Genomic DNA, 12,562 nt, shown 5'->3' with positions numbered 1-12,562 from the left:
ATTTGCTATGTGAGTGTACCACAGATAGTAATAATATAATCCACATACACGTCATCTTTTTATCAGTCTCGTGTCCTTATGCTCATTTTGAGAGGGGGGGGGGATCTGTTAACAGGTTTTGTATCTATCATCTCATCAGATTAGGCTGTAATTAAAGTACAAGTAAAAGCCTCCTAAAATTGCTTTGTTTTGTACATAGCCGCTTGCAGCTTGAATTCTTCTTCTTCCGATGTAGAATATTTTGGCATTTTATTTCAAATGTTATCTCCCAACGATCCTGTCAGCCGTTTCAAAGGTGACAAATGTTCAAGCCTTGGTGTAGGTCTCTGTGCTTTTTGTTTGTCTGTTGCTTTTGGGAAATAATTGCTCTTTGCTATCCACCGAAGGCGGTTGCCTGGCCCGGGTGGTGACGGTGTCTCCTGGCCCCTTGGTTCGCGTGGAGGGTCAGCCAGTTTCCATCAGATGTGACGTCAACGACTACATGGGGCCTCGTGAGCAGGTGGGCCCTTTTGTCTCCACTTTATGGACACTATTGTTTATTTATTTATGTTTCTTTTGTTTTGAACTGACCTTCTCATCCGCTGTCATCCAGGATTTTGAATGGATGATGTCCAGGGAAGCCAACGGACAGCGGATGAAAATCATCTCCACCTTTGATGCCGGCTATTCGCACGCATCGCTCAGCAAGCGAGTGGCGTCCGGTGACATCTCAGTCCTGCGTCTTCACGACAATGTTGTGGAGCTGAAGATAGGCGAGGCCAAGACGCAAGACGCCGGCTTCTATTGGTGTCAAACGCCGAGCACTGACTCCGTCATCAGCGGCAATTACGAAGCCCAGGTCCAACTCATTGGTATGTGGGACATGTTTGCGTGTGTGCGTGTGTGCTGTTAGTTAAGCTTTATAGCAGGCTAGCTAGCTTGACTTTTTCAAGCGAGTTTATCTGCCTATGGTTCATTTAACAGCCAGTGCCATGACTTACAGTAAAAGCTATTTAGGTTGTCGGCTAGCTCGCTCTTGTTTTCTACCGGGGGAGAACGTCGCTTGAAGTTAGTAAGCGATTGTAATCTTACGTGCTACAAGCCAGCGCTGCTTGTAAAGAAGGAGAGCCCATCTCTGTGAATTCCATCAGAAAAAGCTACATGGTATGCGGAAAATACATTCATTTAGATACACATCCAATTGTCTATCTTCAGTAATGCTTAGCCTCTCTGTGTTGTCATTTTTTTTTCTCTTCTTCACACTTTATTTAACAGTTTTATAGTTAACTCCTAGAAAGTTGACCTTGGAGTGACCCCTCACCAAAACAAGCAGGGGTTTGAATCTTCCTTTTCCTAAAAGGAGTTTGGGGGGTTGGGTTTAATTTCGGAGAAATACTAGTGTCCCTAGCAGTGTTGAGGTGCCCTTGAGCAAGCTAATGTGGCCTCCCTTTTGGTGTGGTACCCATGAAAATGGTAATTTGTGTGCGTGTGTGTGTGCGTCTGCGTGTGCGTGTGCGCGCGCGTGCGTGTGTGTGTGTGTAACTTGTCTTTTTTCCAACTGATTTAGGACAATTTTGGATGACTGAATTGATATTATTTATTATGATAACAGATTTAATATGATGATATTAATTTCTTTTTTTCAGATCAGGTTTTTATACCAACTTAAGTATATCAAATGTTACAAACTTTGCTGACTGTAAATCGACTAGGAGACATTAAATGAAATAAGTAGCTGTAAATTGAATAACGCATCATCATTATTACAAATTTTTAGGTCTGATTGTCCTTTTTTTTTAACCACTAAAATGAAAATACTGTACCGGTACATGGAAACAAAAATGTGGGCATAGTTCTAAAGTTGACCTGATTGAGCAAAAGCCAGGTGATGTTTGCATGCAGCTAATCAAATTTGTACTAAATGGTGAAAAAAATCATCTTTTATTTAATATTTATACATCATTGTTGGCAGCGCAGTCGTTCAGCTGGAAAGCGTTGGCCTCACGGTTTTGAGGTCCCGGGTTCGATCCCAGAACCCCCTGTGTGGTGTTTGCATGTTCTCCCCGTGCCTACGTGGGTTTTCTCCGTGCATTCCGGTTTCCTCCCACATCCCAAAAACATGCAACATTAGTTGTAGACTCTAAATTGCCCCTAGGTGTGATTGTGGGTCCGGCTGTTTGTCTCGATTTGCCCTGTGATTGACTGGCAACCAGTTCAGGGTCTACCCTGCCTCCTGCTCGTTGACAGCTGGGATAGGCTCTAGCACTCCCACGACCCTTGTGAGGGAAAGGGGCTAAGAAAATGGATGTTTGGATAGATCATTGTTATTCTTAAATATCCTGCTCAAAATGTTTTTTTCTTTTTCTTGAATTGGTGCGTCTTATAGAACCACAGCGTAGCTTAGTTCTTCCATAATTTGGCCTAGTTATGACAAATGATGCATTCAGCATTTTCCTTTGAATTTAATTGGGTTTCTAGTCTGAAGTTACCCACTAAGTTAGTAAATACGTTGAACATTTTGGGGTGGGAGGCGGCTGGACTGGTTTAAAAATACCTCTATTCTTTTATTCAAACATGCAAAACAAAAAAGTTTGGCATTTCTGCAACATATTTGACACAAAATGCGGTGACGCCCGAGAACAGGTTATTTAGCTCCGTAATGCGCAATCATGTTCAGCCGCTCCCGAGCTCAGGTCCCCTGGCACCTTGTTAAATTTAGACCAGAATTAACTTGGCAGAACAGTTATGTGGATCGTGTGTGCATGCGCGTGCGTGCGCACGCGTGCACTTTGCTATGCACAAGGCGAAGAATATTCTTGTTGTTTTAGTGAGAGGGAGGCGCTTGGTTGCTAGCTGAGATGATGAGTCGGATTTGCCGCTGCAGGGTGTGTACCAGTTGAGACTCATGCGTGCACACGCACGTACGCACACACACATGCAGCGCCTATCTCCCCGATGATGGTGTTTGGTTATGTAAGAAACAAGTGAAGTGGAGGTCGCTGCAGGTTTGAGAACTTCGTTCAGGCTCATTTTAATTGATAGTGTAAAACGTGGATATTTTATTTTTTTTTTTTTTTTTTTTTTTTTTTTGGTGTGCTTTCGCTATCTGTCATCAACACTCACATCACAGCCACCCTGACCACGAGTTGCTCTGGACTGCTGTTGTGGCCTCACTAAGTCCTTCTAACTTCTCTTGACAATGTAACAATCACCACTTTCTTCCTGTAATGCATCTAGTCCTAAGCGCAGGTATGCAGTATATTTATATACTGTGGATGTTAAAAACCCCTTCCCTGAGCTGTCACCTTCTTATGGCGGAGGGATTTGTGTCCCAATGCTCCTCGGAGCTAAGTTCTGTGGGACTTGACACCCCTGGTAGAGTCGCCAACACAGGGACCAGGCAAAGTACGGCTAAAGTACCGCTTATGTTCAATAAGGAAAAAATTAACAAAGTTTCTTTTGCCCGGACTCAAGTCACACTCATGAAATCCCCATTGTTCATTTACTGTATGTGTTGTTTACACAGTTTTTCTAGCTGTAAATTACTTGTGTTTTTCTTCATGTTCTCTGAATCTGGTAATTGACATTTATAATATTCTCAATTTTTACTTCTCCTCTTGGGAAAAAAAAAGAGTTATACACGCAGAATCAGTGGTGGGGAAAAAAGCATTGATTTGATTTATGTTGGGATCCTTTTTTATTTAGAAAAATGTCATGAATGGGGGGGGTAGACATTTTAATTTTAATATTTTAAACCCTTCACAGTCCCAAAATATCCGCCTTTAAAAAGAAAATAATATTCACCACCTTCTAAGATACATTTATTGTATTTTTACCCATGCACAGAAATATATACTAAGGGCTATTTTCATATTGTTCTCTTCATGTGGACCTATCCATCAATCCATATTTCGTAGTGTTTTTCCTCACACGGGTCCCAGCTATCTTTGACGGAGGTGGGGGCGGGGGGGGGTACACCATGAACTGGTTTCCAACCAATCGCAGGGCACATAGAAACAAATGACCATTGGCACTCACATTCACACTTAAGGCAATTTCGAGTCTTCATTTAACCGACCGCTCATATTTTTGAGATGTGGGAGGAAGCGGAGTACCTGGAGAAAACCCGCAAGCCTGCACGGAGTGAACATGGAAACCACATAAACGGGTGGGACTGGGATTTGAACCCCTCTCCTTGGAACTGTAAAGTGGATATACTAACCGGTCTCCACTGTGCGCTCCCTTTGTGGAGGTAAATAAACTAAAATATTGAAAACATACTCTGTACCACAAACAGAATGTTAAAGTCAATATAGCATTGTCAGTAAAAACCAAGCGTTATCTTTTTAAAGTCATAATTACTTGGGTGTACAACGCTGTAGTGTGTGTGTGCGTGTGTGTGTGTGTGTGTGTGTGTGTGTGTGTGTGTGTGTGTGTGTGTGCGCGCGTTTGTGTTTATAATTCTCCTTTTCCCCAAGAAATAAAATTAGCTGTGGTCTAACGTGCTGCCCACAATGCATTATACTTCCTTCTGAAACATCTGCCGAGTTATTTTCAGGCACAATTCCAATATCGTCATAAACAGTGAGTCATTTTAACAAATTCTCAAAAAAAGAAAATTGCTCGCAACCTTTCATTTATGTTTGAAAAAATGTATTGTTTGACAGGGTGAGGGAAGAACTGAAAGCCAAAATTGAAATGAACCCAATGAAAGAGGCCCGTGGTGGCCTTGGACTTGAGCGGCACTCCCCTGGGTGTGTTGCACCCACTCACATTTCTTGCTTCAACTTGTCTGTCACACATCAACCTGCGCTATATCAGTCATTACAAACGTTTAGTTTTAATTTTACCTTTGACGGAATGTGCCACGATTGACCAGCTCCATGACGACAGGCGGTAGACGATGGACCGATAGAGGTTTGGTGCTGACTGACAGCGACCCTCTTTCACCAAAAGCACACATTTCCCTCAGGCTCATTTATTCTCAAAGTTTCGGTGAGTTGCAGGCTCTCCTTAAAATTAAAAAAGTAGGACACTGGGATCATCTCAGGCAAAGAGCTTATCTTCACTTTGTTTTGTTGTTGTTATTTTATTTATTTCATGGCAGAAAGGAAACAAGAATCTGGTGTAAATGAGCCGTCTGCCACAAAAGACTGACGACTTCCTGGTTCAATATCGAAAGGCTTATGCTGAGAATCTTTTTGGGACTTTTTACATTTTACAATGAAATCAAGTTTAAAAAAATAAAAACTGATCAAAGAACCTTTCTTAAAGAGACCATCCAACATCATAAAGTGCTTCATTATTATTATTCACAGTCGGGGCACGCTTGACATTTTAGTGCATAATTTCAAACTGAATTCCTGTTTTACATATCCAGATTTGAGCTGACTGTCTGTGCGTATACCCTGAGAAACAATAAATTCATTCGAGTTATGACATTTAACCACTATACAAATATTCTCCTCAGGAAGGATAACTTAAAGGGTGGTTTTATTTCGTGCTGTAGAGTGGACCCCTGCATCCTCGCAGTTGGCCAGTCGCAGATTGGCCTATTTGTGGATTTTCTTTCTTTGCCCATGCCCATTCTTTTATTTTTATTTTTTTTCTTATGGCATTTGACTTGTGTTTTCCACGTTTTTCTCCTTCTTTGCCAGTCATCGCCAACACACTGAGGGTGAGCCCTCAGACGCCGCCCTCAGTCGTCCCCGAGGGGAGCGACCTCACGCTCTCCTGCAACGTCACCCGGGAACTCATCCAGCCCACCTACCTGTCCGTCACCTGGTCGCTGAAGAAGGGAGGCGTATCGGAGGAGATTTTGGCATTCGGCCCCCAGGGCGACGTGCTCACAGGGGCCAAGTACGCCCGCCGCTACGCTGACGGCGCCATCCGTTTTGCGCCCGGGAGGGGCGGATTGTTCGAGTTGGTGATTTCCAGAGTGACCACGTCTGACGAAGGCATTTATGAGTGCAATGGAACCGAGTGGACCCACGAAAATGGAGGCAAATGGATTCCAATTGTGGGGAGCGCAAAGGAAATAGGAACTGTTGCTGTTACTCCCACAGGTAAGAAGCACACAGAGGAGAAATTACAAGTGAGAATGGAAGCCATTTGGTAACGTTGCGGTTGTTCTGACTCCCCTTTGATTCTCTCTGCTCGATCCGGGACTTACTCAACTGTGTCCGCTTTTGGAAGCGAGCTGCGCATCTTTGGCCGCGATCGACCGCTTCACCTCAGCGTCACACAAACTTCCGCATGACAATAGCAATTATGCGGCCTTTGACCAAATACAGCAATGAAGGAAACGGGATCAATAGCTTACATTATAATTGTAGCTTTCCTCTATACGGCATCTGTGATGCATGAGTCCAAATGAGAAGTTACCAAGGTTAAATTCCATAAGCAAGCTGGTTTAGAAAATAGACTTGGTGGAATTTCAGACATGATCATGAAGCCAATGACTATGTCATTGACTTTTCTGATGCTTGGATTAATGGCATGGATAATGATTGTTGACTACCGGCAGCCAGGCTCACCAGGACGTTTTGCTCGGCGACACCCAAACCAAACGTCTGCAGAATGCTGAAAAATGCCTATATATGGTTGAAGGTGGGTCTCCAGTGGCCACAACGCCAACAGGAGGTTTTGCGATCTTCTTTGAAAGCTGCTTGCTTTGTCCTCCTTACTCACAGATTCCGCTCAATTCATTCTATTATTTTTCTGGAGAAGAAAATTGTGAAAAACCTTAACGTTTTGGTGAATATCTGGCGCCGCAACCCCAGACAACTTTGGTTTATTTTTTTAAATCATTTCCATTTCAGGTCAAGGGCAATCACTCCCATTGTGCCCCTGAGGAAAAACACGAGCGACTCTTTCCAAAGATGACATTAAAAAGGTTTGGTTTGGGCTGACGTAGCAGCAAAAGAATGATATGACTCGTGCTGGCAGTAGATGCGGCGATTGTTCTCTTGGTGGCTGGCGGTTAGCGTTTCTGCCTCATGATGGGTTCACATGTCTTCTCAGAGTCTCCATGGGCGTCCTCCCACAGCCTCCAAAACGCGATGAAAATGCTCTGAGGTGTGAATGTTTGTCTAGATGCGCCGCGATTGTCTGGTGCGATGGTCTCCGGGTCATCTGCCGCCGCGAGTTCGAGCAGGCTTTTAAAATGTTCAGCGGGACGGAACCGAGCAAGGAAAGGGGACACGTGACCTTTTGCTGTGAGGCCGTCTAACATTGCAATTGCACCCTTGGCGCTGTGTTCTCGGAGGTTGCCGACCCTCACTGCTGGAGTGTTTTTGTGTGTTTGTGAGGCCCTTACGCACACACCCGTGCACATTCATTGTTGTTCCCATAGCCACCACATCTTATAACTTTTGGGGGCCAACATATCCTCTTAAGTCTTGGAAAAGGGTCCAACTGATTTATGCTGAATCTCGAGTACAAGTACACACTCGGGTACTCGCATGCACACGACACACACGTCTGGCGTCCATCGTGTTTCTTATTGACTGAGCAAGTTGAGCAAAGATGATCAGAAAAGTCAAACAGAGTTGCTTTGTCTCATTTTGGCCCACTCCAGACGCGGCATAGAAACTTTTCCCAGCATGTGGCTCTTTTGGTTGCTATTAGAGACGGTGTCCGAGTTGTCAGTTTGAAGGTACACGCAACCGCTTTTAATTAAGATGACTCTTTTGAAAAATGCAGGTGTTGCCCTTCCATTTCTGACCTTAATAAGATCTTCTTCTGCTCTGAGGCACTTTGATGCTTTTCAATCTCGAATGATCTTTGTTTGAATGCCGAGAGACGAGCATTTATGCTAATTCTATTGTTGATTTTCTAACAGCGTCAAACTTCAATAAACTCTGATAGACGTAAACATTCATGCATATTTGTGCTACAAACAAATCATTGGGGATTTAGATTGAAAAGCGAAACAAATCCTGAATTCTAATTTTCGAATGAAAATGAATTAAAATGCAGATTTTATTCTGACAAGAGCTGCGCTGCTTTTGTCTTGACACATTCAGCGAGATCTCCGTAATCACATTTTTATCATCATAGTACTGTTCAGCTCATTATGATAAATTGGGACTGATACAAAATAATTTAGCTTTTTTTTTCCCCATCCCGTTTGGTTCTGTCATTTTTTAAAAATGACAACCATGAGGGTATTTTCAATTTCTATAATTTGAGTTTAAAGAAACAAAACATCTGGCTCACATAATGGATGGATGGGTGGATGTATTGCTTTATGTATATGTGCAATTATATCCATATTATTCAGCGTGTTACAATTGGAAGGGTTGCAAATGTCAAGTGTGCATGAAAGCTGAATGGTTAGTTATCTGATTGTTGCCATCTGCTCTTGTACCTTCAAGGTCAGTCCCTCAGTGTGAAGGCTTCTTGGTCGCCATCGTCATCCACTGCGCCCTCCGCGAACCCACACCTGGCCCCTGGCGACAAACTGACGCTGCTTTGCTTCGTCACCGCCGACAATTTGCCCTCGCTGTCCCTGGAAGTATCTTGGCTGGCTGACGGCCGGGATCTAGTCACAATGGAGCGCGGCGGAGTGGTGATCTCCAACGTGTCTGCAGGCTCGGCGCGAGCAAATCGCGGTGAGCCGAGCGTGGAGAGGACGGGGGCCGGCGAGTACAGGCTGGCAGTCAGGGAGGTGAGCGCGGAAGACGGAGGAGTGTACGCCTGCCGCGTTCGTGCATTCATCGAGAAAGGCGGCAAGAGCTCCGGAGGAGGGGGCCGCTGGCACATGGCGGCGGAGAAGACATCCAATCCTGTGACTGTCACCGTGTCACAGATCAGTAAGTCAGATGTTGCATGCGCCGCCTCTTTTTTTCCTTTTTTGTTGAATAGCCAAATCAGAGACTGTGTATATATATATGAGCAATTATTAATCCAATAATGTTTTGTGACAAATGTGGATGACCCTAACATGTAGAAGACAGTGGTGAGACTGACCATGATGTACGCATTAGAGACAGTGGCACAGACATGACAGGAAGGAGAGCAAATGAAAAGGTTGAGGGCTCTCAAGGAGTGATTAGAATTGAGCTCATCAGAGGGATGGCTTGGGAGAAAGTTAGGGAGAGCAGACTTAGATGGTTTGGACATGTTGTGAGGGGGGGAGAGAGAGAGTATATTGGTGGAAAGATGATGAGGATGGAGCTGCAAGGAGAAAGAGCGAGAGGAGAAGGCCAAAGAGAAGAATGTCATGAGGGCAGGTGGTGTTAGAGAGGGGGATGCGGGAGAGAGGCTTGCATGGAAAAGGATGAGATGCTGCGGCCATTTTAAGTGTGTAATTCTGGATTAAAAGTGTCCACATTAATGACAAAGAAACTTTAGAACAATAACACTTCATTCCCATGCCAACCATTGAAGACACACTGAGTAAAATGTGCCAGTTTGCACATGCTTAATAGATGTATCACAAAAAAATACAATTCCAATTGGGATTAGATGGACATAAAATATTTTTCTGCTGTTCACATTTCTGATTTCTTTATTTTCCCGACTCTGCCATTGAGACTTGTGTAGGCTGCTGATAGATCTGAACATTTTATTATCACGCAAACTAATGAAAAAAAATTATTTATACTTCATGGGAAGTATATTTTGAAAGTCTTGTGAAGACTGATCAAAATGGTCTGGTTTCGTCGATCGCCCCTCTGTGGCGTTCGACTAGGATCGGGGACCCGGCCAGGATTGTCTCATTCGGGCTTTGTCTAGCTTCTGCGTTCAACTTTCTGCATGTACTCTGTCAGAATCCAAAATCAGGAGAACGGGTCACACCAAAGGGACTCTGTATGACTGCTGGTTGCCAGCTGCTTGTCAGTTTTCAGCTTTCACAGCGTTGATGCTTCTGAAAGTCCCAACAAGACTCAGGATGTGCTCGCGCATGTTTTTGTGTCGCCGCACGCACGCTCGCGTCCCACGTACTGCTGATGTGATGCTGCTCCAACTGGTAGAATTCCTACATTGTAGCCTGGAGGTTTACATTCCTCCGTCCTTCATCAGCACACGCACACACAGAGATCCCCCCCACCCCCCCACCCTCCTCTCCTCCAATTAGTCATGCGCGTACATACATAGTTTTTATTCAGAACTTGTTTTGGAAGTTCACACTTGCTCAGAGTCGCTCATATGCACGCACTTGGTGATTTTTCTCATCCTGCGTTGTGCTTTCAAGTCTGTCTGCATGTGATTTTGTTTTGTTGACTATAATTGTCAATAATCTGCGCAAAATGTCAATTTGCAAGCAAACATTTTTTGCCTCAAACTTTTTGGGCCGGATAACCGCAAATGAGGGAGTGATTTTTTTTTTTTTTTTTTTTTTCCCCCCCCAAGGATCCCCTCATAATCCAAAAGAAAATTAACAATAACTACCACATTGAACCTTCATTGCCAGAAAAGGTAACCCTTTTACAAAAAGTTATGTTTCCATAGCGTATTCATTTTTTATTTCCCCCAAGAAAAATGTTGTGCAAGAACACAGGGTAAAAAGTCAGAAGTTGTAATAGTCAATCCATAGCCACTGCTTTCAAGTATGATATGGATACGTTAATGGTGCCTAATCACTATTGTTTTTTTTTTTGTTTTTTTTGCACAATGGTCATTGTTTAGTGTCGGAATGGCTAATGAGATAATGACCCCACGCTTTGTGAGATGTTCTGGTAGGACTAGTAAGTTTGGTCCTGGAGAGTTGGTCCACTCCAGAGCTCGCCATCCGGTTCCGGTACAGAGCGGCTCGAGTGGCCTCTCTAATCTGCACACACCTTTGCATAACCCCACCCAAAGGACGCGTCCCACACCGGGTTGTTTTGGCAACAAGCAAAATCAACCAAATTTATTCATACAGCGCTTTTCATACACAAGGTAACATAATATGCTGTACATTTATTCAATGCATTTAAAATCATTTGAAACTGAAAATAATAATGAATTAAAATGGTGTACAGTACAAGAAATATTTAGAAATGGATATAGTCTAAAAAGCATAAGAAACTTTTGAACCTGGATTTGAAAGCATTCCCACTTGGGGCTGAAGTCACCTCTGTTGGAAACTTATTCAATTTCTTTGCAACAATAATAGCTAAATGCTGCTTCACTATGTTTGCTCTGGACTCCGCACTCCACTATTTGACCCGAGTCAGTCGATCTCACAGCTTTACTAAGTTTGTATTACATTAGCATTTGTTTCATGTATTCAGGATCAAAACCCTTAAGTGGTTTATAGACCAGTGTCAGAACTTTAAAATCTATTCTAAATCTGACTGGAAGCCAGTTTAAAGACTTTAGAATTGGACCTCCTTGACCTCTATGTTCTGGTCAGAACCTGAGCTGCAGCATTCTGAATGAGCTACAGTTTTTTAATGCTCTGTTTGGGAAGTCCAGTCAGAAGACCATTACACAAGTCAAATCTACTTGAGATAAAAGCGTGGATGAACTTCTCCTGGTCTGGCCTTTCCTCAAGATATGTTCTTCAGTTGGTATAATGCAGTTTTAGTAATTGATTTGATCTGACTACTAAAAGTCAGGGCAGAATCTTTCAGAACACCAAGGTTTCGGTCTTGGGCTTTGGTTTTTAAAGATAGCGAGTCCAGATATTTACTAACAACAATCCATCCATTTTCTTTATTGCCAAAAACAATTATTTCAGTTTTGTTGTGATTTACTTGAAGAATAATTTTGGCTCATCCAGTTATGTGTTTTAGACAGTGGCACAACACCTCAATTGAAATGCTGTCATCCAGAGACACTGCTAAATATAACTGTCAATGAGAGTCCTGAAGAATGTGCCGCAAGAGTTCAAACAGCAGCTCTTTTATACGCTCTCCAGTTTTTGAATTGCTAGGTTTTTTTTTTTTTTTTTTTTTTTAAGTGGTTCTTTTCAACTGATTTAGCTTAAAGAGGCAAATTTGGTGGCCCCCATTTGTCGCAGGCGACAGGGTCCCAGACCCATCCATAAGACAATGACAATGTACAGTAAAGATAACACTGAATTGGGGGAAGATGGTCATCTGGACACCCTTAACACAATTAAGAAACACTTTAAAAAAAAAATAGTCATAAACATGTTCGAACACAAGAAACTGCAAGCAGAAAGTGTATATCAAAAACTGCATGTCGTTCTTTGTGTGAATATATACATACATGCATGTTGCCTGAAGGGAGCGACAAAGCGTCTGGGTAAGAGCTGTGGTCGACAGCAGCTTCAGCGTAAATGTACACGCTGTCTTTTACCGTTTTCACTGTGTTCGATGAACTACTGAAACGTGGATACTAGGCCACTGAAGCTCTCCTCTGTGAAACAAGTACAAGGATTTCTCAGTTTGAGACAATCTCGACGTAAGACGTTTCAACTTTGACACCCAAGTCTTGTCCGCCATTATGGCCCCAGCACCATAGTGTTTCTGCTTAGCTCATGGTTTTGGCTTATCTGTGTTTGTGCGCTCGGAGTTTATTTGCCCTTTTCACCCACCTTTTTACACATAATGGCCCACAAGAAGAAAGCTGTTTTTATTTATTTATATATATATTTTTTTTTAATTTGACCACAGAACTGAAGCTA

At 43.1% G+C, this 12,562-nt stretch overlaps 1 protein-coding gene across 1 annotated transcript in view; it reads left to right on the top strand.

Annotated features, from left to right (window-relative positions):
• LOC133504993 (prostaglandin F2 receptor negative regulator-like) overlaps nucleotides 1–12,562 on the top strand; it is a 45,569-nt gene that overhangs the window by 8,748 nt on the left and 24,259 nt on the right. Inside the window, exons 2-5 of the mRNA XM_061827784.1 lie at nucleotides 387–499; nucleotides 593–851; nucleotides 5,637–6,044; nucleotides 8,358–8,795. Of these exons, the coding sequence (XP_061683768.1) occupies nucleotides 387–499; nucleotides 593–851; nucleotides 5,637–6,044; nucleotides 8,358–8,795 (1,218 nt within the window). The remainder of the gene's footprint in view (nucleotides 1–386; nucleotides 500–592; nucleotides 852–5,636; nucleotides 6,045–8,357; nucleotides 8,796–12,562) is intronic.

The sequence above is a fragment of the Syngnathoides biaculeatus genome, chromosome 2, assembly GCF_019802595.1.
Source record: "Syngnathoides biaculeatus isolate LvHL_M chromosome 2, ASM1980259v1, whole genome shotgun sequence".
NCBI lineage: Eukaryota > Metazoa > Chordata > Actinopteri > Syngnathiformes > Syngnathidae > Syngnathoides > Syngnathoides biaculeatus.
This window is presented reverse-complemented; position numbering and strand designations above follow the sequence as displayed.